This window comes from Capra hircus, chromosome 8 (genome assembly GCF_001704415.2).
Source record: "Capra hircus breed San Clemente chromosome 8, ASM170441v1, whole genome shotgun sequence".
Taxonomy (NCBI): Eukaryota; Metazoa; Chordata; class Mammalia; order Artiodactyla; family Bovidae; genus Capra; species Capra hircus.
Genome location: NC_030815.1, coordinates 31,386,057 through 31,409,476, shown reverse-complemented (window position 1 = coordinate 31,409,476; position 23,420 = coordinate 31,386,057). Strand labels below are relative to the sequence as shown.

The 23,420-nt window shown below is 38.4% G+C and overlaps 1 protein-coding gene across 1 annotated transcript in view; it reads left to right on the top strand.

Annotated features, from left to right (window-relative positions):
- LURAP1L (leucine rich adaptor protein 1 like) overlaps positions 1–22,535 on the top strand; it is a 49,169-nt gene extending 26,634 nt beyond the window's left edge. Inside the window, exon 2 of the mRNA XM_018051969.1 lies at positions 21,830–22,535. Coding sequence (XP_017907458.1) covers positions 21,830–22,204 — 375 coding nt within the window. The 3' untranslated portion in view covers positions 22,205–22,535. The remainder of the gene's footprint in view (positions 1–21,829) is intronic.

Sequence of the window (23,420 nt, the reverse complement as noted above, 5' to 3'; positions counted from 1 at the left end):
ACTCCAGTACTTTGGCCATCTCATGCAAAGAGTTGACTCATTAGAAAAGACTCTGATGCTGGGAGGGATTGAGGGCAGGAGGAAAAGGGGATGGCAGAGGATAAGATGGCTGGATGGCATCACTGACTCGATGGACGTGAGTTTGAGTGAACTCCAGGAGTTGGTGATGGACAGGGAGGTCTGGCACGCTGCAATTCATAGGGTCACAAAGAGTCAGACACGACTGAGCAACTGAACTGAACTGAACAATACAAAGAAATATAGAGAAACAATACTATCAGAAAGACTAGAGATCTCTTCAAGAAAAAATTAGAGACACCAAACGAACATTTCATGCGAAGATGGGTGCAATAAAGGACAGAAATTGTATCTACCAAACAGAAGCAGAAGATATTAAGAAGAGGTGGCAAGAATACACAGAACTATACAAAACAGATCTTAATGACCCAGATAACCATGATGGCGTTATCACTCATGTAGAGCCAGATATTCTGAAGTGCAAAGTCAAGTGGGACCTAGGAACCATCACAATGAACAAAGCTAGTGAAGGTGATGGAATTCCAGCTGAGCTATTTCAAATCCTGAAAGATGATGCTGTGAAAGTGCTGTACTCAGTATGCCAGCAAATTTGGAAAACTCAACAATGGTGACAGGACTGGAAAAGGTCAGTTTTCATTCCAATTCCAAAGAAAGGCAATGCCAAATATTGTTCAAACTACCATACAATTGTACTCATCTCACACGCTAACAAAGTAATGCTCAAAATTCTCCAAGCTAGGTTTCAACATTATATGAACCGTGAACATCCAGATGTTCAAGCTGGATTTAGAAAAGGCAGAGGAACCAGAAATGAAATTGTCAATATTTGCTGGATTGTCAAAAAAGCAAGAGAGTTGCATAAAAACATCTACTTCTGCTTCATTGACTGTGCGGATCACAACAAAGGGTGGAAAGTTCTTAAAGAGGTGGGAATACCAGACCACCTCACCTGGCTCCCGAAAAACCTGTATGCAGGTCAAGAAGCAATAGCTAGAACTGGACATGGAACAAAAGACTGGTTCAAAATCGGGAAAGGAGTACATCAAGACTGTATATTATCCCCCTTCTTATTTAACTTCTGTACAGAATACATTATATGAAATGCCAGGCTGGATGAAGCTCAAGCTGGAATCAAGATTGCCAGGAGAGATATCAATAACCTCAGATATGCAGATGACAATCACCCTTATGGCAGAAAGTAAAGAGGAACTAAAGAGCCTCTTGATGAAGGTGAAAGAGGAGAGAGAAAAAGCTGGCTTAAAACTCAACGTTCAAAAAATGAAGATCATGGCCTCTGATCCCATCACTTCATGGCAAATAGATAGGGAAACAATGGCAACAGTGAACAGCCCCCCTTCATTTTGGGGGGCTCCAAAATCACTGCAAATGGTGACTGCAGCCATGAAATTAAAAGATGTGTGCTCCTTGGAAGAAAAGCTATGACCAACCTAGATAGCATATTCGGAGAAGGCAATGGCAACCCACTCCAATACTCTTGCCTGGAAAATCCCATAGATGGAGGAGTCTGGTAGGCTGCAGTCCATGGGGTCGCTAAGAGTCAGACACAACTGAGTGACTTCACTTTCACTTTTCACTTTCATGCATTGGAGAAGGAAATGGCAACCCACTCCGGTTTTCTTGCCTGGAGAATCCCAGGGATGGGTGAGCCTGGTGGGCTGCCGTCTATGGGGTCGAACAGAGTCGAATACAACTGAAGTGACTTAGCAGACAGCATATTAAAAAGCAGAGACATTACTTTGCCAACAAAGGTCTGTATAGGCAAAGCTATGGTTTTTCCAGTAGTCATGTATAGATGTGAGAGTTGGACCATAAAGAAGGGTGAGCACCAAAGAACTAGTGCTTTCAAACAGTGGTGTTGAAGAAGACTCTTGAGAGTCCCTTGGACTGTAAGGAGATCAAACCAGTCAATCCTAAATGAAATCAGTCCTGAATATTCATTGGAAGGACTGACGCTTAAGTTGAAACTCCAATATTTGGCCATCTGATGCAAAGAGCCAACTCATTAGAAAAGACCCTGATTCTAGGAAAGGTGGAAGGCAGGAGGGAAAGGGGATGACAGAGGATCAGGTGGTTGGATGGCATCACCGACTCAATGGACAAGAGTTTGAGCAAGATCTGGGAGATGGTGAAGAACAAGGGAAGCCTGGCATGCTGCAGCCCATGGGGTCGCAAGGAATTGGACATGACTGAGCAACTGAACAAGAAGAAAATGATGCACACAATAAAGCTTTCTGGTGTCAGTTTAAGCTCCAGTCCTAGCTAATGTCGCTACATGGCCAAATTGTTTTCTGTAATATCTTTTGTTGCTGCAGCTAGTAAAATTTTGCCCGTACTAAAAATAGGCCTGAGATACTAATGAAGCCCTCTGAAGCTCTCTTGAGGGCAGCTAGATTTAGTAACCCACATTACAGCAGTGAGGAGAGACTCTGATTGAGAGCTTCTGTTAAAGAGAATGTGGTGAACACCTCTAAGGCATGGACTATCACAGCATCTTATCCTTGTCCAGCACTCCAGACTCCCTTCATGATATGCTTTCAAACTACATTCCCACCTCCAACCACATTCTTGATCCTCAGGTCCTCTGGTTGGCTTTCCACTGCCTGAGCAGGAAGTGAACTTATACATTTCTAGACCTTTGCCTATTTTCCTCATTACAGGCTCCAATTATAATGTCCTTCCTGACTGGCCACCCGTACCCATCTCTCTATCCAAATCCATCTTGTTTTCCATTAGGCAACTGAAATATATCCTCTTTTCCCAAAGAAAATTAATACATACTTATTCTCTGCTATATTATCATATACATATGGACCTGTTTTTTCCATTCTCACTCATTTCTTCATTCAACATACTTTATAGATTTGGCATGTACTAATAATCCCAGTAAGAAACTAGGATGAATGGACAGGACAGACCCACTGCACTGGAGGAGGCCCTGCTTACTACTTCCTTGTCATTTGTCTCTATATTCTATTGTTACCACTAAGTTTGTTGCTGCCATGTCTTGAAAAATCCTCTATCTTGAAAGATCCCCTCGTTCTTGCATAAACTCTTTCTACTGATGTAGTCATCTACCAGAATCGAAATCTGGGATCATCCCGACAGCATTCTATTGGACAAATGGAGGAACTTCCAATGTCCTTTGCAAAGTGTATACTGGTCATTTACTATTAACACATTACATTCGAGAATCAAGACAATTTAGGGCTGAAAGGAATCTAATAGGGAAATGGAGGCATGGGAAGATTAGGTGACTTGTTACAAGTTAAGTTACTAATAGAACCAAGACTAGACTCAAAGTTTTAGGTTTTCTTGCTATCCTCACTGAACCCCACCATCAATGGGTAATTGAATCACAGGACATCACTAGTATCAATAAGTAACAACTCAGCCATCACCTCTGTTTTAAACGCATTGTATGTAATTTCTTCCAGAAATAGATCAGTGTAGATATAAACATGACAAACTACATCACTGTTCAAAAAAGAACAAATTCTTATACATCCAGGTGAAATCATCTAATTAGAGTAAAATTCTAGGAGAGTACTAAATTGGGAAAATGAATATAGCATTTGAGGCAATGTTAAAGAGCTCACAAATTTCATTTAAAATAAAGCAAACAATAATTTTTCAAAATAATATCATGCAAAGGGGCAGTTTAAACATTTGAGTTTCTAAAACACTAAAGATAGAAGCATATAAATTTAGTTACTGATAATCTTTGGGCACTGAGATATCATTAAGCTATTTGTGGAAAATGTAAAGCGCTCAGTAAAATGAAGAGCAGTGGATCATCACAATACTAGAAATATGCTGAATCACAGATAATCAGAGGGGAAGCCAGCCAAAATGAAGAGCTAATCCATTCCTTCCTCCTGGAATTCACCTTGACCCACCCAGAAGAAACAAAGCTTATGGAGTATTGCTTAAAGTATTAAATTCAGAGTATGCATGTTCTTTTACACAATAAAGGCAACTTTTTATGGAATAAATTGGAGATTAAAAGTGATTAAAGATAAAAAGGAGTTAAAGACTTAGTGATACATACTTAACAGAAACTTTTGTCACACAAAGTCACATTTTTCAGTTCCTTCACATACATCATCTGTGCTGCAGATACTTTCCTGGACCCATCTGCATTTATGCCTTTTCTACGTAGATTTCTGGCGGTGGCTCTGTTTGAGTCTACCAAAGCACATTATTCCCAAAAAAAAGATAAAATAAAGTAAAGGGGAAAAAAATGATTCATACAAACCTAAAGCAAGCATATGCTAAGGTGTCTTTAGCCCTTTAATGAGGGGAAACCGTAAGGATGGAAAAGGTGGATAAAGGAAGAATAGAGGCACAGAGGTCAAATAAGTCCCTGAAAAAAATATACTGAGTTAAATTCATTAGGATGTGGTGTTTTTTTTTTTTTTTTTTTTGGTTTGTTTTAATACCTGTAAGACTAGGACCCTGGCAGCCACTGCCTAAATCCAGTTCACATGTTTTTGTAAATATTTTATTGGAACACACGCTTGTTCAGTCATTTGCTGTGCCTGCTGTCTAGCAAATGGGGACCTTTGCAAAGCCCATAAAGAACAGCTTGGGCATAAAAGCTATTTTAAAAATTTCCCCCTGAATTTAGGGTCTTATCTTGGGAAGGTAAAATTAAAAGAGTTAAAGTATTATTAGCATATATTTACTTGTTTGATTAAAACACTAGCATTATGTGCTTGGAAACAATGAATGGTCATTGTTTGGCATTAAGAATGCGTCACAATTTTAAGTAATTCTTTAAGTAACTTGTTTTGTTTTTTTTTTTCAAGGACAAGCCAAAATCAGCCCAAAGAATGGAAAATGTTCAGGTTAGATAAGGCATCTCTACTATCTGGGCAGATAACAGAAGAATGACATTTTACTATCTCTTACTAAGAGCAAACTAAATTCTACACCAATTTTTCATTCCAACAGAAGAGGGCAAAAAAGCAACTTTGAGCTTTGCATTGGTAATGTAGTATTTCATCCATAAACTCCTTTAAAAATTTGTTTCCTAACATATTGACTAAATGTCTTTGATAACTAAACTGTTTAACATTTAATGAAATTTGTTGTTATTCATTATTTTAAATGTATTTTTAGATTTAAAAATTTTATCTCCTAATAAAGCCATCAAAACTGAGCAAATTTTACTGACATTTTTTTTTTTAATTAATTAATTAATTTATTTATTTTTTAAATTTTAAAATCTTAAATTCTTACATGCGTTCCCAAACATGAACCCCCCTCCCACCTCCCTCCCCACAACATCTCTCTGGGTCATCCCCATGCACCTGCCCCAAGCAAGCTGCACCCTACGTCAGACATGGACTGGCGATTCAATTCTTACATGACAGTATGCATGTTAGAATTCCCATTCTCCCAAATCGTCCCACCCTCTCCCTCTCCCTCTGAGTCCAAAAGTCCGTTATACACATCTGTGTCTTTTTTCCTGTCTTGCATACAGGGTCATCATTGCCATCTTCCTAAATTCCATATATATGTGTTAGTATACTGTATTGGTGTTTTTCTTTCTGGCTTACTTCACTCTGTATAATTGGCTCCAGTTTCATCCATCTCATCAGAACTGATTCAAATGAATTCTTTTTAACGGCTGAGTAATACTCCATTGTGTATATGTACCACAGCTTTCTTATCCATTCATCTGCTGATGGACATCTAGGTTGTTTCCATGTCCTGGCTATTATAAACAGCGCTGCGATGAACATTGGGGTACATGTGTCTCTTTCAATTCTGGTTTCCTCGGTGTGTATGCCCAGAAGTGGGATTGCTGGGTCATAAGGTAGTTCTATTTGCAATTTTTTAAGGAATCTCCACACTGTTCTCCATAGTGGCTGTACTAGTTTGCATTCCCACCAACAGTGTAGGAGGGTTCCCTTTTCTCCACACCCTCTCCAGCATTTATTGCTTGCAGATTTTTGGATCGCAGCCATTCTGACTGGTGTGAAGTGGTACCTCATTGTGGTTTTGATTTGCATTTCTCTAATAATGAGTGATGTTGAGCATCTTTTCATGTGTTTGTTAGCCATCCGTATGTCTTCTTTGGAGAAATGTCTATTTAGTTCTTTGGCCCATTTTTTGATTGGGTCGTTTATTTTTCTGGAATTGAGCTGCAGAAGTTGCTTGTATATTTTTGAGATTAGTTGTTTGTCAGTTGTTTCATTTGCTATTATTTTCTCCCATTCAGAAGGCTGTCTTTTCACCTTGCTTATATTTTCCTTTGTTGTACAGAAGCTTTTAATTTTAATTAGATCCCATTTGTTTATTTTTGCTTTTATTTCCAAATTACTAGAGCTAATCAATGAATATAGTAAAGTTGCAGGATATAAAATCAACACACAGAAATCCCTTGCATTCCTATACACGAATAATGAGAAAGTAGAAAAAGAAATTAAGGAAACAATTCCATTCACCATTGCAACGAAAAGAATAAAATACTTAGGAATATATCTACCTAAAGAAACTAAAGACCTATATATAGAAAACTATAAAACACTGATGAAAGAAATCAAAGAGGACACTAATAGATGGAGAAATATACCATGTTCATGGATCGGAAGAATCAATATAGTAAAAATGAGTATACTACCCAAAGCAATTTACAAATTTAATGCAATCCCTGTCAAGCTACCAGCCACATTTTTCACAGAACTAGAACAAATAATTTCAAGATTTGTATGGAAACACAAAAAACCTCGAATAGCCAAAGCAATCTTGAGAAAGAAGAATGGAACTGGAGGAATCAACTTGCCTGACTTCAGGCTCTACTACAAAGCCACAGTCATCAAGACAGTATGGTACTGGCACAAAGACAGACATATAGATCAATGGAACAAAATAGAAAGCCCAGAGATAAATTTACTGACATTTTTACACATTATATTACTTTTTCCCCGTATAATTCTTTGTGTATTATTCACTCAGTCATTTCTGACTCTTTGCAACCTCATAGACTATCTATGCCCGCCAGGCTCCTCTGTCCCTGGAATTCTCCAGGCAGAATACTGGAGTGCTAGCCATTTCCTTCTCCAGGGGTTCTTCCGGACTCAGGGACCAAACCTGGGTCTTCTGCATTGCAGGCAGATTCTTTACTATCTGAACCACCAGGGAAGCCTTTGTAGATATGATATTTAAAGGCAAATAATTTTGGAATTTTTGGTATAGTCAGTTTTCAATTTCAATTCAAGCTCTGTTCTTTACTATCTCCTTTCACATTCTGGAACAAACCACTTTTACTGAGAACAAAAATACTCTTCTCTTTTGACAAGCAAAAGTATATCTTAGTTATAGTTCTTTGCCATGATTATTTCTAGTCTAGTCTGAACCACCTATATAAGCCATAGGTTTTAATGAAACTTACTAACCTTTCAGAGAAAGACTGGAGAGTAACCACTGTCATACACAAGCATGAAGGAGACCAGCGAAGCTTACACAACTACCTTATAAGATCTTCACAGCCAAGTGTACACCTTTAACACTTTTGTGGATGCAAAAATATGTTTATTAAAATGACCCAAAGATTCAGCCACTCTGTAAATAAAAAGCAATGATATACATAACAACTGGTGATACATCTGAAAATTCTATTTTCCTTAGAAATTATTTATAGCCATAACTTTTTATTTATTAACTTGATTTATATTAGTTTAAGTTCTATAATTAATATCCTCCAAATTATGTTTGAACTGACAGAACACAATTACAGTTGAATAAAAAAGATTAAGAATTATAACTTAATATTGTTTTTGTTCAGTTGCTAAGTTGTTTCTGACTCTGCAACCACAAGGATTGTAGCTCACCAGGCTTCTCTGTCCAGCACTATCTCCCTGAGTTTGCTCAAACTCATGTCCATCAAGCTGGTGATGCCATCCAACCATCTCATCCTGTCACCTCCTCCTCCTCTTGTCCTCAGTTTTTCCCGGTGTCAGGGTCTTTTCCAGTGAGTCAGCTCTTTGCATGAGCAGACAAAGTATTGGAGCTTCAGCTTCAGAATCAGCCCTTCCAATGAATAGTCAGGATTGATTTCCTTCAGGATTGACTGATTTGACATCCTTTCTGTCTAAGCAACTCTCAAGAGACTTCTCCAGAACCACAGTTCCAAAGCCTCAATCCTTCAGCGCTCAGCCTTCTTCATGGTCCAGCTCTCACATCCATACATGACTTCTGGAAAACCCATAGCTTTGACTATATGGACCTTTGTCAGCAAAGTGATGTCTCTGCTTTTTAGTATACTATCTAGGTTTGTCACAGCTATTCTTCCAAGGAGCAAGCACCTTTTAATTTCATGGCTGCAGTCACCATCCTCATTGATTTTGGAGCCCAAGAAAATATAGTTGAATACATAATTGCATATTTTCTTAATCTCAATATATGCAAGAAACCTTAGCTTATTTCAACAGTAAACCAGTTAAAGGAATTCAGGAAGTTAGCATTAACTAGTCTCTTCATTAGAAAATAAATCCAAATCTTAAACAAGAAAAATTAAATTACATTTTAGTCTCCATATTGAAAAAAGCAAGGAAAAGACATTTAGTTATTTATAACCTAAATTTACCAAACCAATTCATGTCTAAAAATTCACTTTGATGTTTCTAAGCTAACATTGTGAAGGATTTTTTTTCCCTTAAAAATGTCAGTACATTCAAAATATTAAAGTTCAATTTATGTTCTTGGAATTCTGAGAATATTAAATTTTCCAAGTATTTATTAGTATCTGTAATGAGAAAATTCTCTTTTTTCCTAAGACACTATAACTTAATTTATTCTAGAAGTAGAGACATTTTTTTATCTGTGAGCAGTAAAATGTTTTTGTCAAATACACAGCCACCAACAGGACTTAAAACTTCAGTTCTACCACCCTAGGCACAGGATGGTAGAAAATACAAAACACACATTCTCAAAGTGCTTTTCTCCTATTCAGTGGAAATAATATTTTCTATGTGGATTTGAGCACAACAAAAGACAAACAATATAGACCAACTGACCAAACTCTGTGTCATCTCTCGCCCAACAGAGAATAGATTCCCATCATCCTATAGAGATCCCAAGTGAATACATCATGAAACCAGATTGCCAGTTAGTGCTACCCCAAACAGGAAATCATTTATAGATTATGGGACCTTGACTGGCCTCTTGGTTCACTGCAATCTTGGAATTGGCTGGTTTTGCATACTTTTTTTTTTTTTTTTAATACAGGAGTGTTCAGTACCCAGTTGAGAAAATGGACATTACCTAAACATTGAGTTAACCAAAACTGGTAACTATTAGCCAAGGATCCAAAACAATAATGATGAAGCAAGCAAACCAGAATAAAAGGCACCAAATCAGAAGAAAATGGAGAGTCAGAATTTTACTCCAGAGGCCCTTTCTTTGGAACTGTTTCACCAGTTCCAGCAGGCAGGCATACTATGAATTTTGACGGCAACCTCCAACCCTATCAAAGTGTAATTTTTAAATAGTTGAAAACATGGTTCTCATACAAACATAGAGGGAGCACTTGCTGAAGATTAATTTAGCTTATTTAATGAAAAAAGCAGCAAGATGATACAGCTGGCCCAAAAGAGAATTAGAGTTTATGTAATTTCTCAGGAAAGACATATGAAATAATCTGCTTAGAGACAAAGCCGTTTAACATCAAACAGGACAATAAAACCATAACTTTGAGATGTTTTTCTTTCCACTGGGCCAAAATCATTTTCAGGTCTTCAAAACACAAATCTACATGTCAACTTACAAATTCATAAGTCTGAGCCAAATTAGTAGTAAATTACAGGTCATACAAGCATATCTCTCCATTGGTAATTAAATTATGCTTTGGTAAGCCTCTTAGGCTATGCTTCAACACATTGCTGAAGAGACTGTTAAGCTCTTTGAGCTCATGAATCCTTTCCTTAGCTGTGTCCAGTCTACTGATACATGCATCAAAAGAATTCATCATTTATGTTGCAGTGTTTCTAACTTACAGCATTTCCTTTTGTTTGTCCAAATGTTATCTCTCTGCTCACGGGACACACCTCTTCTTGCATGTTGTCTACTTTCTATATTAGATTCCTTATCAAACTAATCATACTTACTTAAAATTCCCAGTCTAATAATATCAAAATCTGTACCATATCTGAGTCTGGTTCTGATGCATGACTTGTCTCTTCAGACTTTTTGCTTTTCAGAATGTCCTGTAATTTTTTGTTGCAAGCTGTGTATGATATAAAAGGAACTGAGAGAGACCCGAAATGTGAGGTTTTATATTTATCTGAATAGGAGTTAAACTGTGTTTACTGTTAGCTGTAGGTGTCAGAGACTAATATTTCCTCTAGTATCTTTTCTTTTTTGGTCTTTTTTTTTGTCTTTGGGTTTTCCTAGAGTTTCCTTAAATAGAGTCTGAGGCCGGTGGGACTTCCAGCTGCAGTCCCCGTTATTTTCAGGAGCCCTATCGACATGGTGTATGGTGTAGGGAAGAGAGGCAGTCTAGAGTCCACGGTTTGGTCTCAGTCTTTTTGTGAGCCTGAGATGGGCATTTCTCTTCACCCCTAGTTGGTTTTCTGGTGGCTCAGTAAAGAATCCACCTGCCAATGCAGGAGATGCAGGAGGTGAGGGTTTGATCCCTGGGTCAGGAACATCCCCTGGAGAAGGAAACAGCAACCCACCCGTGTTCTTGCCTGGGAAATCCCATGGACAGAAAAGCCTGGCAGGCTACAGTCCATGAAGTCGAAAAAGAACTGGATATGACTTAGTGACTAAACAACAACAAAAAAGGTTGGTTAGGCTTTGGGAAAACCCCAGTCAGTGAGGCTCTGGTAAATAGTTTTCCTTGACAGCAGGCCCTGAGAAAGAGAACAGAGAGCTTTGGGCATATTTTAGAATGGTTACTTTGCTCCTGCCCCTATCAGAGCATCAGGGAAAGTTGGGACCTAGTGGGGCTGCTGGAGATAAAACTCATGAAATTGTGGGGCTTCCCCTGAAGTTTTTAACGTGGAGTTTTTAACTCTCAAGCTAGTCTACAATGAATCTCCAGCAATTCAATTATAGTTTTAAGTTTTCCTACTAACTCCAGCCAGGGCCTTCTGCTTCTGGGCATCTGTTCTTGGTAAGCAAAGATTCTCTGTTTCCACTTCTTTGTCTCCTGGGGGCAGCAGTTTACCCTGTGACCTTAAGTCTCTGGTGGATGTAAGAAGAGTTGTTGATCTTCAGTTTATTCCATTTTTTTCTAGATGGGGAAACAGGAGTGATAACTTTCAACCTCTTAATATGTCAGACTCGAACCACAGTGAGAATCATAATTAGCTGTACAGATTTATTACGATAATGACATTAAATATATGTTAATATTTAAGACATGATATATAGGAAGCAACTAATAAATGGAAGATATGTTTATTAATATTCCTAAAGATTTTTTTAATCAGACAAAATCACTGAAAGTCAGTGTATTATCAGTGAGTTGTTTCTCACTGGCCACACTTTATAGAGTGAGATCACTGCTGCGCTGCAACTCATGTTCTGGAGAGCCCCACCCAAATTTTCCCAAATGTCAATATTTAGTTGGTGTTTAGGCATCATATGAAAAATAAAACTAATCTTCATCATAAAAGGAAGCATTCCAAATATTATAAAATTATCAACATTAGCTAAAAAATGAATGGTTCTAACAAAAGGTTTGTGTCTCAGTTATATTCCCTATGCACAAGGACCATTCTACAGAGGCCCTTTCTAAAAAAATGGGTTAATATGTGAAACACAAAGTCTGGTTCATAGGAGACAATAAACACATTCGTTGCTTTCCTTATCTCCTCCTTTCTTTCCCCTAGTGAGGACACATTAAAGTGAATCCTTCAAATTAAATGAATTCAGAAAAGCAGGGTTAAAATTTAGTCAACTTGTCAGTATTGAAAACTCAAAGATGTCACTAGTCTTAGTGTATTCTAAGTTCTTAAGCTATCTGAATGTTAACATCTAAGTTTATTATCTTATCATTGCATACCCTACTTTTTATGGTCCTCAAATTATAGGAGTATTATTTATAAGTGATCTCTATTTAAAGCATCATCTGTGTCACTAAATATCAGAGATATCATTTGTCATTTCACCTTCAGGATAATAAACCATGCATTTGTCCTGTGGGTGATGCAGATGGCCCCTCAAAGAAGACCATGACTTCTTTCTAACATTTCTTGTCTCCATCAAAGTATATTTCACTATTTACTCAATTTTTTACTTTTTTCAAGCTATAAAACAATATGTCAGGAGAGTAGCATTCCACAGACATGGTGGTCCAGCATCTATCACCCCAAATTATCCACAAATAGAAAAGATATATAGGTCCTTGCTACTCAAAGTGTAGCCCATATACCAATGGCATTGATGTATGTTTATCCATGCTGTGTAACAAATATTCCAAACTTTACCAAGGCAAACAACAAATGTGTTATCTCAGTTTCTGTGAGGCAGAAGTCTGGCACAGGTAAACCGACTGTCTCTGGCTTGAGCCTCTTTGAAGTCTGCAATTAGCACATCAGATGGAGCTGCAGTCATTTCACAGCCCCCTCACTGCTTCATGCTCACTCACACAGGCAGTAGTAGTGGGCAGGCCTCAGTTCAGTTCAGTAACTCAGTCACGTCTGACTCTTTGCGAACCCATGAATCGCAGCACGCCAGGCCTCCCTGTCCATCACCAACTCCTGGAGTTCACTCAAACTCATGTCCATCAAGTCGGTGATGCCATCCAGACATCTCATCCTCTGTCGTCCCGTTTTCCTCCTGCCCCCAGTCCCTCCCAGCATCAGAGTCTTTTCCAATGAGTCAACTCTTCCCATGGGGTGGCCAAAGTACTGGAGTTTCAGCTTTAGCATCATTCCTTCCAAAGAAATCCCAGGGCTGATCTCCTTCAGAATGGACTGGTTGGATCTCCTTGTAGTCCAAGGGACTCTCAAGAGTCTTCTCCAACACCACAGTTCAAAAGCATCAATTCTTTGGCGTCTAGCCCCTTGCTAACTATTGTCCAGAGATATCAGTTCCTTATCATGGAGATCTCACAGTAGTACACCTCACAGCCTGGCAGATGCGTCTCCTCTCAGCAAGTAGAGGAATGTACCCAAGACAGAAAACAGTCTTTTTGTAATATTTTCTCAGAACTGACATCCCATCATTTTTGCCATACTGTATTCCTAAGAAACCAGTCGAAAGGTCCAGTCTACACTCAGGCAGGGAATTACACAAGAATATAGATACCAGGAGAGAGGGGGTTTTACTGGGAGGCATCTTAGAGGCTGCCTACCTGTACTGGCATCTGCTGAGGACTTGTTAGAAATGCAGGATCACAGAATTAGTGAAGAGAATCTGAATTTTAATAAGACTCCAAGGGAATGTGTATGTCTAGAAGCACTGCTCCAGGAAGCAAGGCCCACATACTCTACTCTTTGCAGAGGCTGCTTCTTCACCTAATTTTACTCACTGCTTAAAGTCACTTTCTAAGAATTGCAAAGGTTAATTTTCCTTGCAACTCAGTTCTCTCATACTCAACAAATAGGAAAATTATAGTTACTGAAGTATTCCTGAAGTACTGCTGGGCTGCAGATAGCAGATTAGAAAGAATTGAGGGACTGAGGAAGAAAAAGCAGCATAAGAACCATGGCAAACAGATCCAATATCAATATCTAGTAGTTACTGAAAGAGAAAATTGAGCACTTTTATAAGAAGGGACCATATGAAAAAAGGACTAACAAGCTACTACCTCAGTAACCCCTAAGTGCATTGGTGAATAACTCTGAATTAGAAAAACTCTGTTCATGGTGGTGGCCTCTTACTACTATTTGATTCTGTTTGGTTCTACTACTTTGTTCTAGTTACAGAGATGGAGAAGTGCACAGCATATTTTGGAAATCATGAAAAATTAGAATATAGAAATATAAATACTAAGTGGGTTCTAAGTATCTTGATTATTCCCTTTCCAAATAGATTTTATATCTCAATGATGCTTAAAGAATAATCATATTCAGTATTTGAAACCTTTCCATAAAAGACCACTAATAACTTTGGTGTAAATATTTTACATCTCCCTCAAATTCTACTTAGGGGAAAAGATAAAATTCCTTTCCATACCAACTGTATGTTTAGTGACATCATGTTGGCAGCTGGACACTGGCCATTGTAGGAGTATTTACAGCATAGAAACTGTAAAACTTCATAAATCATAACTTGACTTAACTTTTTTGATTATCTTAAGACAATGATCTTAAGGGGAAAATGATCTAATGGGGAAAATGTTGATACTACAGATTCAACTTAAAACTGTGTCATGTCCTTAGCTATTACATTATCCATAGCACAAAAAAATTACTGGGAAATGCTCTCTATGCAGTCAAAAACTCATCCAACTCAGCCAAATTGCTCCCATCACTGACAAATCCATAAAGCTCAGATGTAACTCATGCTGAGGCTGAAACAGTTTTCAATTTAATGAATATAATTTGCACTAGTGTGGAAAATGGTTAAACAACAGATCACATATCAGACTTAAGGAAGAAAAATTATTTAGAAAAGAGTTAGTGGACTGAGATCAATTCTATTTGTTCAATTGTGGTTAGACTGAAACTAGAAGTTGCTGTATGTACAATAATTCAACAAAAATAAACAAAAGGAGTCTCTGAGAATCAGTTACAGTACATGAAGTTTACAATAAAAGGTACTGTATATTTTATTTTATAAAATATTTTATATAAATTATATATATTTTATAAAAATATTTTAGTATTATTTGTATCAGCACAGTTTCTATTACATGCATGTATGCGTGTTTGTGTGTGTGTAGCTTTCCAGGGAGCCAACCGTTCAACATTTCCCAGCAAACCACCCTGCCTCCTGCTTCCCTCCCATTGGAGACACAGCCACTACAAATCACAGAGGGGCACGTTACCAAATCCGACCCTTCCGTGTAAAAATCGCACTTTAAATTCTAAATTAGAAAAATGAACATGCAGAAAGAACATTTATTATAAGTTAGCAGAAACTCTTCTGCTCTGTGTTCTGTGTGGGAGCTCTTCTGTTACAAATATGGGGAGTCCATGTTTCAGTGACATCATTCCAAATGAATTTCAGCTCAGGTGATTTATAGTCTCATACATTAGCCAGAATTATACTTTGCATATACATATTGAAATCTCTCCAGAAAAAAATTTTCACTGTATTAGGTTATGGTAAAAGAGTTTTCATCACAGGCATCTAAGTATCAGCTGGAGCTAAAACCTGACCGAATAAGGCTGTAGAGTTCTCTGTCTTGCTTTGGTAATCAGAGGACTCACCAGCAGACACTATAGAGATCTCATGAGCAGGCTTGATGGCAGGAATTTATGTTCAAGATTCAGGAGAGTCACATGTGCCCCTTCCAGATAAACCAGATGCAGCTATCTGATTTATCAAAACAATATCAATTGGTCAGCTGTGCTGATGATAGTGTTTTTATGTATGTAATTTAGTCTTTGGGGAAATTACCCCTCTATGAGGTTTTGGGAAAACAGTGAACTGTTTTAGTTATTGTTCAGTTCCACATAAAAACAATTCAAATGGAGGAAGACAAAGCTGACTGATAGAAAAATGGAATCCTCTGTTTCCCAATTCAAAACAAATTTTGTTGTAAATTTTGAACTGGCTACAAAAGCAGAGGAAAACTTTGGCAGACTAGCTCTGACTTGCAAATGCTGCCTGCTCATCTCCTAAAGCATTCTAAACCCGAAGCATTGGATGCAAGTATTATACTATGTCTTCTCAGACTGCAGTAAGATGGTGCCATCCTTAAGGGTCCTCTGGACCAAACAGGAGTGCTTTAGAAATACAGCTATTAATAAAACTGCTGGAAATTTTAAGGATGAGTAGGCAGGAAATCTGTATTCTTCAAATTGAGGATGTGGTGAATTTGAGGAAGGAGTACATTTAGACAAGAGGAGGTTATACAAAGGGAACATGCAGATAAACTGGGATAAACTATTGGAGAAACAATATTCTAAGTATCTTTACAACAGCCTTTTAATTTAGTACATTAGATGCTTCTGATTTTTTTTTTAGATATTTAGAAATAAATACAGCTAGAAAAAAGGCCTTCTACCATTTAGAAATTTGGAAAAAAAAATGCTGATTGGTTTTTTCAGCTTAGACACTAGGATTAGGGCATCACATTAAAAGGCAAATCTAATTTATTCTCCTTCCTTCATATTCATGATCACGAACTTGCTTGCAAAGTAGTCTTCTTCCTATAACAGCTTGCTGGGCATTTGGGATTTGGGTGATGGATATTGTGGATTTTACAGTAGGTTGCATAACTGGGAGATGGCCTGCTTTTATCTGATTAGTCAATTCCCATAAATAAAAAGATAAGAATGGTACAGGAGAGCTTTGTGAGAGATATGAACACTGGTGCTACGCAAGCCTGCAGGAGTGAGCAGGAGTCCCTATTTGGCAGATATATTCAGCAGCTCACCCATTTCAGTTAATATATAGACCCATTAAACATGGTATGTATGTTTATCTTGGCACAGAACACAAATATTACTTTTAGAGAAACCCAAATGGCAAGAGCTAAAATTACTATCGCCACAGAATTTCTGATAAGGTGATTAAAATTCACATAGAGCTCAAACTTTAGCCATGAGCTTTTACTAGCTAAGTAATTTGCCAGAAATGGAGCAGTAAATTAATTGCTTTGTCTCCTGTATAGCTTGAATGATTCTCTCACAGCAGAAACAATTTAGTAATCAAACGGCCACAGGAATGACAATCAGAGACTGTTAGAGTGAAGGGAAATCCTGAGATGATCTGATCTACAGAATCTTCTTATAACATTTTCAATGAAACCTCAATACAGAGAGCAGAGAAAAGTGATACGTGGATTTCTCTACTGAATTACATTTTAAATATTGAGCAGAAATTAGACTTTGTTCACAGACTGCTTTACTATATCTATTGAGTCCAGGAGCTCACTAGAGCTCAAAATTAATCCCCAGGATGATTCTTCTTATATAAGAAGATTGTATATGCCACGCCACCTTGCCCAAAGGTAGACTGTAACAATGATAGGCCAGAGCTCTGTCCTGGGTTCCTTATACACCACCACCAAAGAAGTCAATTTATTTGGCAACTTCGTGATACAGTGAAAGCATGACTGTATTCTCTTTCTTGGATTCCAGTGAGACAATTGATAACCTTTGTAATTTTGTAGTAGTAAAATGATACATTGGACAAAAACATAGATCTGGAAAAGTTTGTTATTAAGAATATTTGCTTTTCAAGACCCCCCCCCCCCATTAAGTTCTTCTATATACCAGTTCACTGATTATAATTGACTTGAAATTTCAGTCTCCATTCTGTCTAGAGTTGAGAGACCTATTATGCTACAGTTTCAAAGCATGAGAGGCTTATTAATTATGAAGATGGGCTGCACTGCAATAACTAAGGGCCAGAGGTGACAAGTGAAGAGGAAAAGAGGAAAGGACATTGACATCTCTTTGGATCAATTAATGCAAACCTTACAAAAAATATTTTTTGGTAGCATCCTATTTGTTTGTTCCCTTTGTTTAATTTCTTTCACTAAGTGTTTATAGAATAATGCTTGGAGTGTGATTTACATCGTGAAGCCCACTTCCTTTCAGAGATACTATGTTGTAACCTGTATATTTAAGCTGGGAATAACTTTGACCTAGTTACTCAGTGTTTGAACTCTGTGAATCAGTGAGAGTGGGATTTCATGCTTGGAATGCTGTAATACTGCAGAGCTCTATCTTGCTACCTTGTTCTTTCCCCTCAAGCACTGTATCACTAGCAAGTGTTAGTCGGTCATCTGTGTCCGACACTTTGTGACCCCATGGACTCCTCTGCCATGGGATTTTTCAGGCAAGAACACTGGAGTGGGTTGCCATTCCCTTCTCCAGGGGATCTTCCCAATGCAGGGATTGAACCTGGGTCTCCCATATTGCAGGCAGATTCTTAACCATCTAAGCCACTAGGAAAGCCCTATGATATTACTGACTTATAGCAAAACTCAAGGGAGGGGCATTCTTGACAGATGGTTCAGCTCATGGCAATCATTCAGGCCTTGGACAAATAAGACTTGTACATCGACTCTGCGTTAAGCACTCTTGGAGGTCTTGGGCACAGTGGTGAACAGGACAGACCAAGACCCCTGCCCTCTGTGATGGCTTACATGCTCATATGGGAGACAGAAAATAAAAAGTAAACAAGTAATAAGTAGGATGATTTCCATTAGTCATAAGTATTATGAAGGGAATATAAAAATATAGAAATGCTGTGTATAACTAAGCATAGGAATTAGATACTATGATTGATCAGGAAGGGGCTCTCCAAGGAGGGGTCACTTAAACTCAGACCATGAGGAAGTCCTCCCAACAACCACTGTCCTCAGAGAAACGTCCTGGGATCTTGTAAGACCTCAAGTGAGAAAACCACACAGGTTCCTGCCCACTGGGCAAGACTGCTGTCTTCTGAATGGATGGGCAGACTTCCTAAGGACTGGTGTGCATGACAGTGAGGGAAGGCAGGGCAGCTGCTGGAGACAGCAGCCACATGGTGATTTAGTCCTGGTGGTGGATCGTTCCTGCTTTGAAGGTTCACCAGGAGGAGCATAACTGCACCTTAATTCCAGGAGAAAGCACTATTAGGTGGAGTGCCAGGTGACAGGCAGACGGCCATGTGAACCGAATGGCTCAGGGCTCCCACGGTGGGAAGCTGTTTACACTCTCCCCAGGAGGACACAGGGTTAGATGCAGTTAAGTGGGTAATCATTATCAGCCGGACCAACACATTCTTAGTGACTTGCTTTCGTCATATTTTCCCCTACAGTGGTTCAATGGCCTGTGAATGTTTGCTTTCAGAAGAAAAGAATTTTTTTATTTAAATAAATCATTTCATGGTCAAAGGAAGCTTTTGTTACTTCAGAGTCTACTCCCCTCTCATTCATATTGCTCAACAAAAGTGAACACTTCTTATGTGATGCAGCCACTGGGTAGCTCAGACAAAAACTGCTGGAAAAAAGTGTAAGTATGTTTTAGCCCTCCAGTGACACAGTTGCTGGGAATGTGCATCATTATTGTCTTAAGGGCTGAACTTTCTCAGACCCTAAAATTGCGACTATTTCCCCTCCACAAAATCAATCCATCCTTAAAACAGACCATAAGAGATGGACAAAACGTAAGACATGGCTTTTTTAAGGAACTGCAAGCTTAGCTGAAGAAACAGCTAAAAGACACAATAATAGGTAGCAACATAAGTGTACACAATTAAGGTAGATTGTCAGATACAAACTACACAGTGGAGGGTAAACAGGCCAGCAGAAGAGATACTGCATGGAAGAATTAGGACTTCAAGAACGGGGAGGATTTGGAGGGGAAAACAGTCAAGTATTTCAAGTGAAGGGAGTAACAGGGAGTATGTCCAGATCTGGGCATGCGCAGGAACATTCTGACAGGACAGGGTGGAAGGTGAACAAATGCAGCTGTGATTCATCTGGGGAGCTCTTGGGAAATGGCCACACTTCCATTGCACTGTGCCTACAATGGGCACAGCATGTTTTATTGGCTACAGATGCTTAACTGAACAATTTTGTAAGACTTTGACTTCTATTGATTGTCCTGGCTCCTCTGTGAACGTAAGCAAATTGTTGATGATTTGTAAATATTTGTTGTATTACTTGTAATTTGAACAGTATTTTGATGACTCATAGGGTGTGGGGGTAAAGTCAAATATAAAAAAATTGCCACAAAACCTCCTTCCCCCACACAACCTTAAAGCAAGGTCACTGAGAAAACACCACAAATAGAAAACCATCTCAAGACTTACTAAGCTCTGTTCATGAATGGCTCAGAGAAAATTGATTTTCCTTGCTGACTGCCTAAGAATTTCTGGTACATTTCTCAGAGAAGATAAGGTAGTCTCCTAAGTCACTTTATTTAATATCCTAGATAGATTAACGGGTTTTAAATTATACTTCATACTTCATACATACATACGTAAGCATTTGTGTGCATGTACACATGTAGTTTACCTGAAATCTTAAATCTCTGAAGTCATCCTAGAAATTTCATCTCTCCTAACGGCTATCTGTCACATTCACTCAATCCAAAGTTCCCTTTCAGAGATGGATTGTTTCCTAGAAATACATTTACAATATAAATGCATATATAAGCTTCTTTCTCTCTTCTGACTTGAGTCACTCACAACTGAGTGCCTTGGATAATTCTAGAAATGCACAAATCTGAATTCTCCTGTGTGTTCAAGAGAGAATAAGCAAGGTCCAGTCTCCTGGGTTAAAAGACCTCAGGTGAAAAAACCTGGAATTTCATTTAAACCCTGATGAATGTGACTAGGACCTCTGGTGGCTAAATCTGTCCTTGCCTCACAGTCCAGTCCACCGGAATCTCTGTAGGAGCCTTATCTCTTCAATTCCAACCAGAACAAGGGCTATCTTGCAGCGTCTCTCCCCCTACTTCCTTCAGAAACACCCTTCATGTTAACAGATATTCCTGTTGAACTGAAGGGCCTACAGAGAAATTCTGCTTTGTAACTAAGAAGACAGATTTCTCTGAAGTAATTTAAAACCATCAGAAAGACTACATACCTAGAAGTCATGTAAGGGAACTGTCCCAGTCTCATATCCCAGTTTTGACTGGAGCTGCTCTTGACACATCTGAAGGAAATAATGAAATCTACAGAAAATACTTGTACACTTCACCGTGTAAAGTAGATCAGCCTCATTTATCAGCCTCTTGGATTCAGGAAATATTGAAACAATTTGGTTCCTGTTAAACATGAAAGCATTACTCAGCACTACATATTTGTCAGTATAGTCATGAAAGGTGCAGACATTTTCTGTACTCTTAATTTTTTATTTGCAGATTTCAGTTTCTTCATCTATAAAAGAGGGATAAAAATAATAATACTTAAGGCACAGGGTTATTACTGAGTTGACCAAATGTTCGCTTGGGTTTTTCCGTAACATCAAAAAACCTGAACAAACTTTTTGGCCAACCCAATATAATGCGTGTTGAGCTTTTATAAATGGTGTTTGTCACATAATCTCTCTAAAATAGGAGCTGCTACAATGATGATGATGATGATTCCTTAATTTCTACAGATTCCTATCCCCCCTTCTCTCAATAGCCATACACATACTCTCAATTAACAAGGATAAACTATTAAATCTGAGCTTCCCTGGTGGCTCAGTGGTAAAGAATTCTGCCTGCCAATGCAGGAGACACAGGTTCAATCCCTGGGTTAGGAAGATCCCCTGGAGAAGGAAATGGCAACCCACTCTAGTATTGTTGCCTGGGAAATCACATGGATAGAGGACTACAGTCCATGGGGTCACAAAAGAGTCAGACACAGCTAAGCAACTAAAACAACCACAAACAATCTGGGCATAGAGAGAACAAGTCTCTGGACAGAATCTGTCATTCAATAGGATATTTCCAGGCAGCTTGGTGAGGGTCAGAGATGCAGTGAGAGTTTATAGTCCCTTTCAGAGCCTGTTAGGGCTGGAAGGAGGTGAGTTCTTTGAGTATGACTCCTACCCTTTGTAAGCAGTTTTCAAAAAGATCCTGTGCTCAAGTAACTTTGTATTTTATTCTCTGAATGTAAAATGATGGACTGCAGGAGGCAGAATTTAAATGGCTCTGGGGTCTTTCAAGAGCACAGAATAACTGGCAGGTCTCTCCCCTCTCCCTGCCCTCCACAGGTTAACCTCAGAGCCACAGACGGGAAGCTCATGCGCCAGTTGCTCCTCATCAACGAGAGCATCGAGTCCATCAAGTGGATGATTGAAGAGAAAGCCACCATCACCAGCCGGGGCAGCAGTCTGAGTGGCAGCCTGTGCAGCTTACTGGAGAGCCAGAGCACCTCCTTACATGGCAGCTGCACCAGCCTCCACGATGGCAGTGACGGGCTAGACGGCATCTCCGTTGGGAGCTACCTGGACACTTTGGCAGATGACGTCCCAGGCCACCACACCCCCTCAGACTTGGACCAGTTCAGTGACAGTTCAGTCATAGGGGACTCACATGCACTGTACAAGCGTCCCAAATTGGATTCTGAATACTACTGCTTTGGCTAATGCCCCAGTTTTATGCATGGGATTGGTGTGCAATTAACTTGTATTTATCCTCCTTCTCCGCTGCTATATTTTTGGTGTGAATTTTTTTTTTTTTTTTAAGTACGACAACCTTTTAAAAGGAAGCTTATTTTGAATGGCTTGATGGTATTTCTATTGCTCCTAGTATTTCTCATCTGGACTGATTTCTCCCTTTCACAGTGGCACAAATAAAGTAGGGGGAAAAGAATAAGCAATAATTATATCTTTGCTTTTGTTTTCAGAGCAAGGGGTCAGGGATTACAAGATATACTTCACTAAATTTTACAATAAACCAAAGTCTGATAATAGTTGATTTTGTTGTCTGTATTCTTAAATGATTCAAAGGTTTGTTTTCCAGAAGACACTGAGGTTTGTTACTGTTTTTATATTAGGTTGGACAACATGCTTGGGACTAAGCTAGGCATTATTTTGAGGCCACAAGTTCCTAGTGTGAAATCAATAATACCGTTAACCACACACTTCTCATGAGAACCATTAGGAAGCCCCAACTCTATGGAATCTACTCGGTTCAACTTTGTGTTCATACTGTAGATGATCATTTTGTCACCAGTGATTCTAACTCAAGCTGTAGACAAATTTGTGTAATTAAATATATGATTCTCCCAAATTTCAAAGAATAACTGAAATTAAGTAAGAAGGTGATTAGAGGTTAAGGTGTCCTAGATTTATTGTATTCTGAGATTTTGTTGATGTTTACTATAAGCATTTTACGATTATAGGATATGTAAAAATATAGATTTATACAATGGATGGATGATGGATGAATGAAGTCGGAAGTAGTATCACTATTTACTTACAAAACCTAATAGATCCTTTCATTCTGAGAAGAATAAATAATTTCTTTGTTTTCTGGAATGACATCTGAAATATCATTCATGTAGTGAAAATTTCAATGTGATATTAATCTATATTTCTTTTACCTTGATGATTCCTCATGAGTAAATATAATTGAGATTTCAAACTGTTCTCTGTAATGATATATGTTTCTGCACTAAACACTTCACAGTGTGAACCAAAAACGCTACTTGTAACTGAAAAATGGCCATACTCCAGAAATAATTTCCCCCAAATTTGCTTTGTTATTATACATATTACACACAGTCAAATTTATTATTTCCAAGTTATATATTATTCAATTTCCAATTAAGATCTATAGGGTCTATATTTCACACTGGTC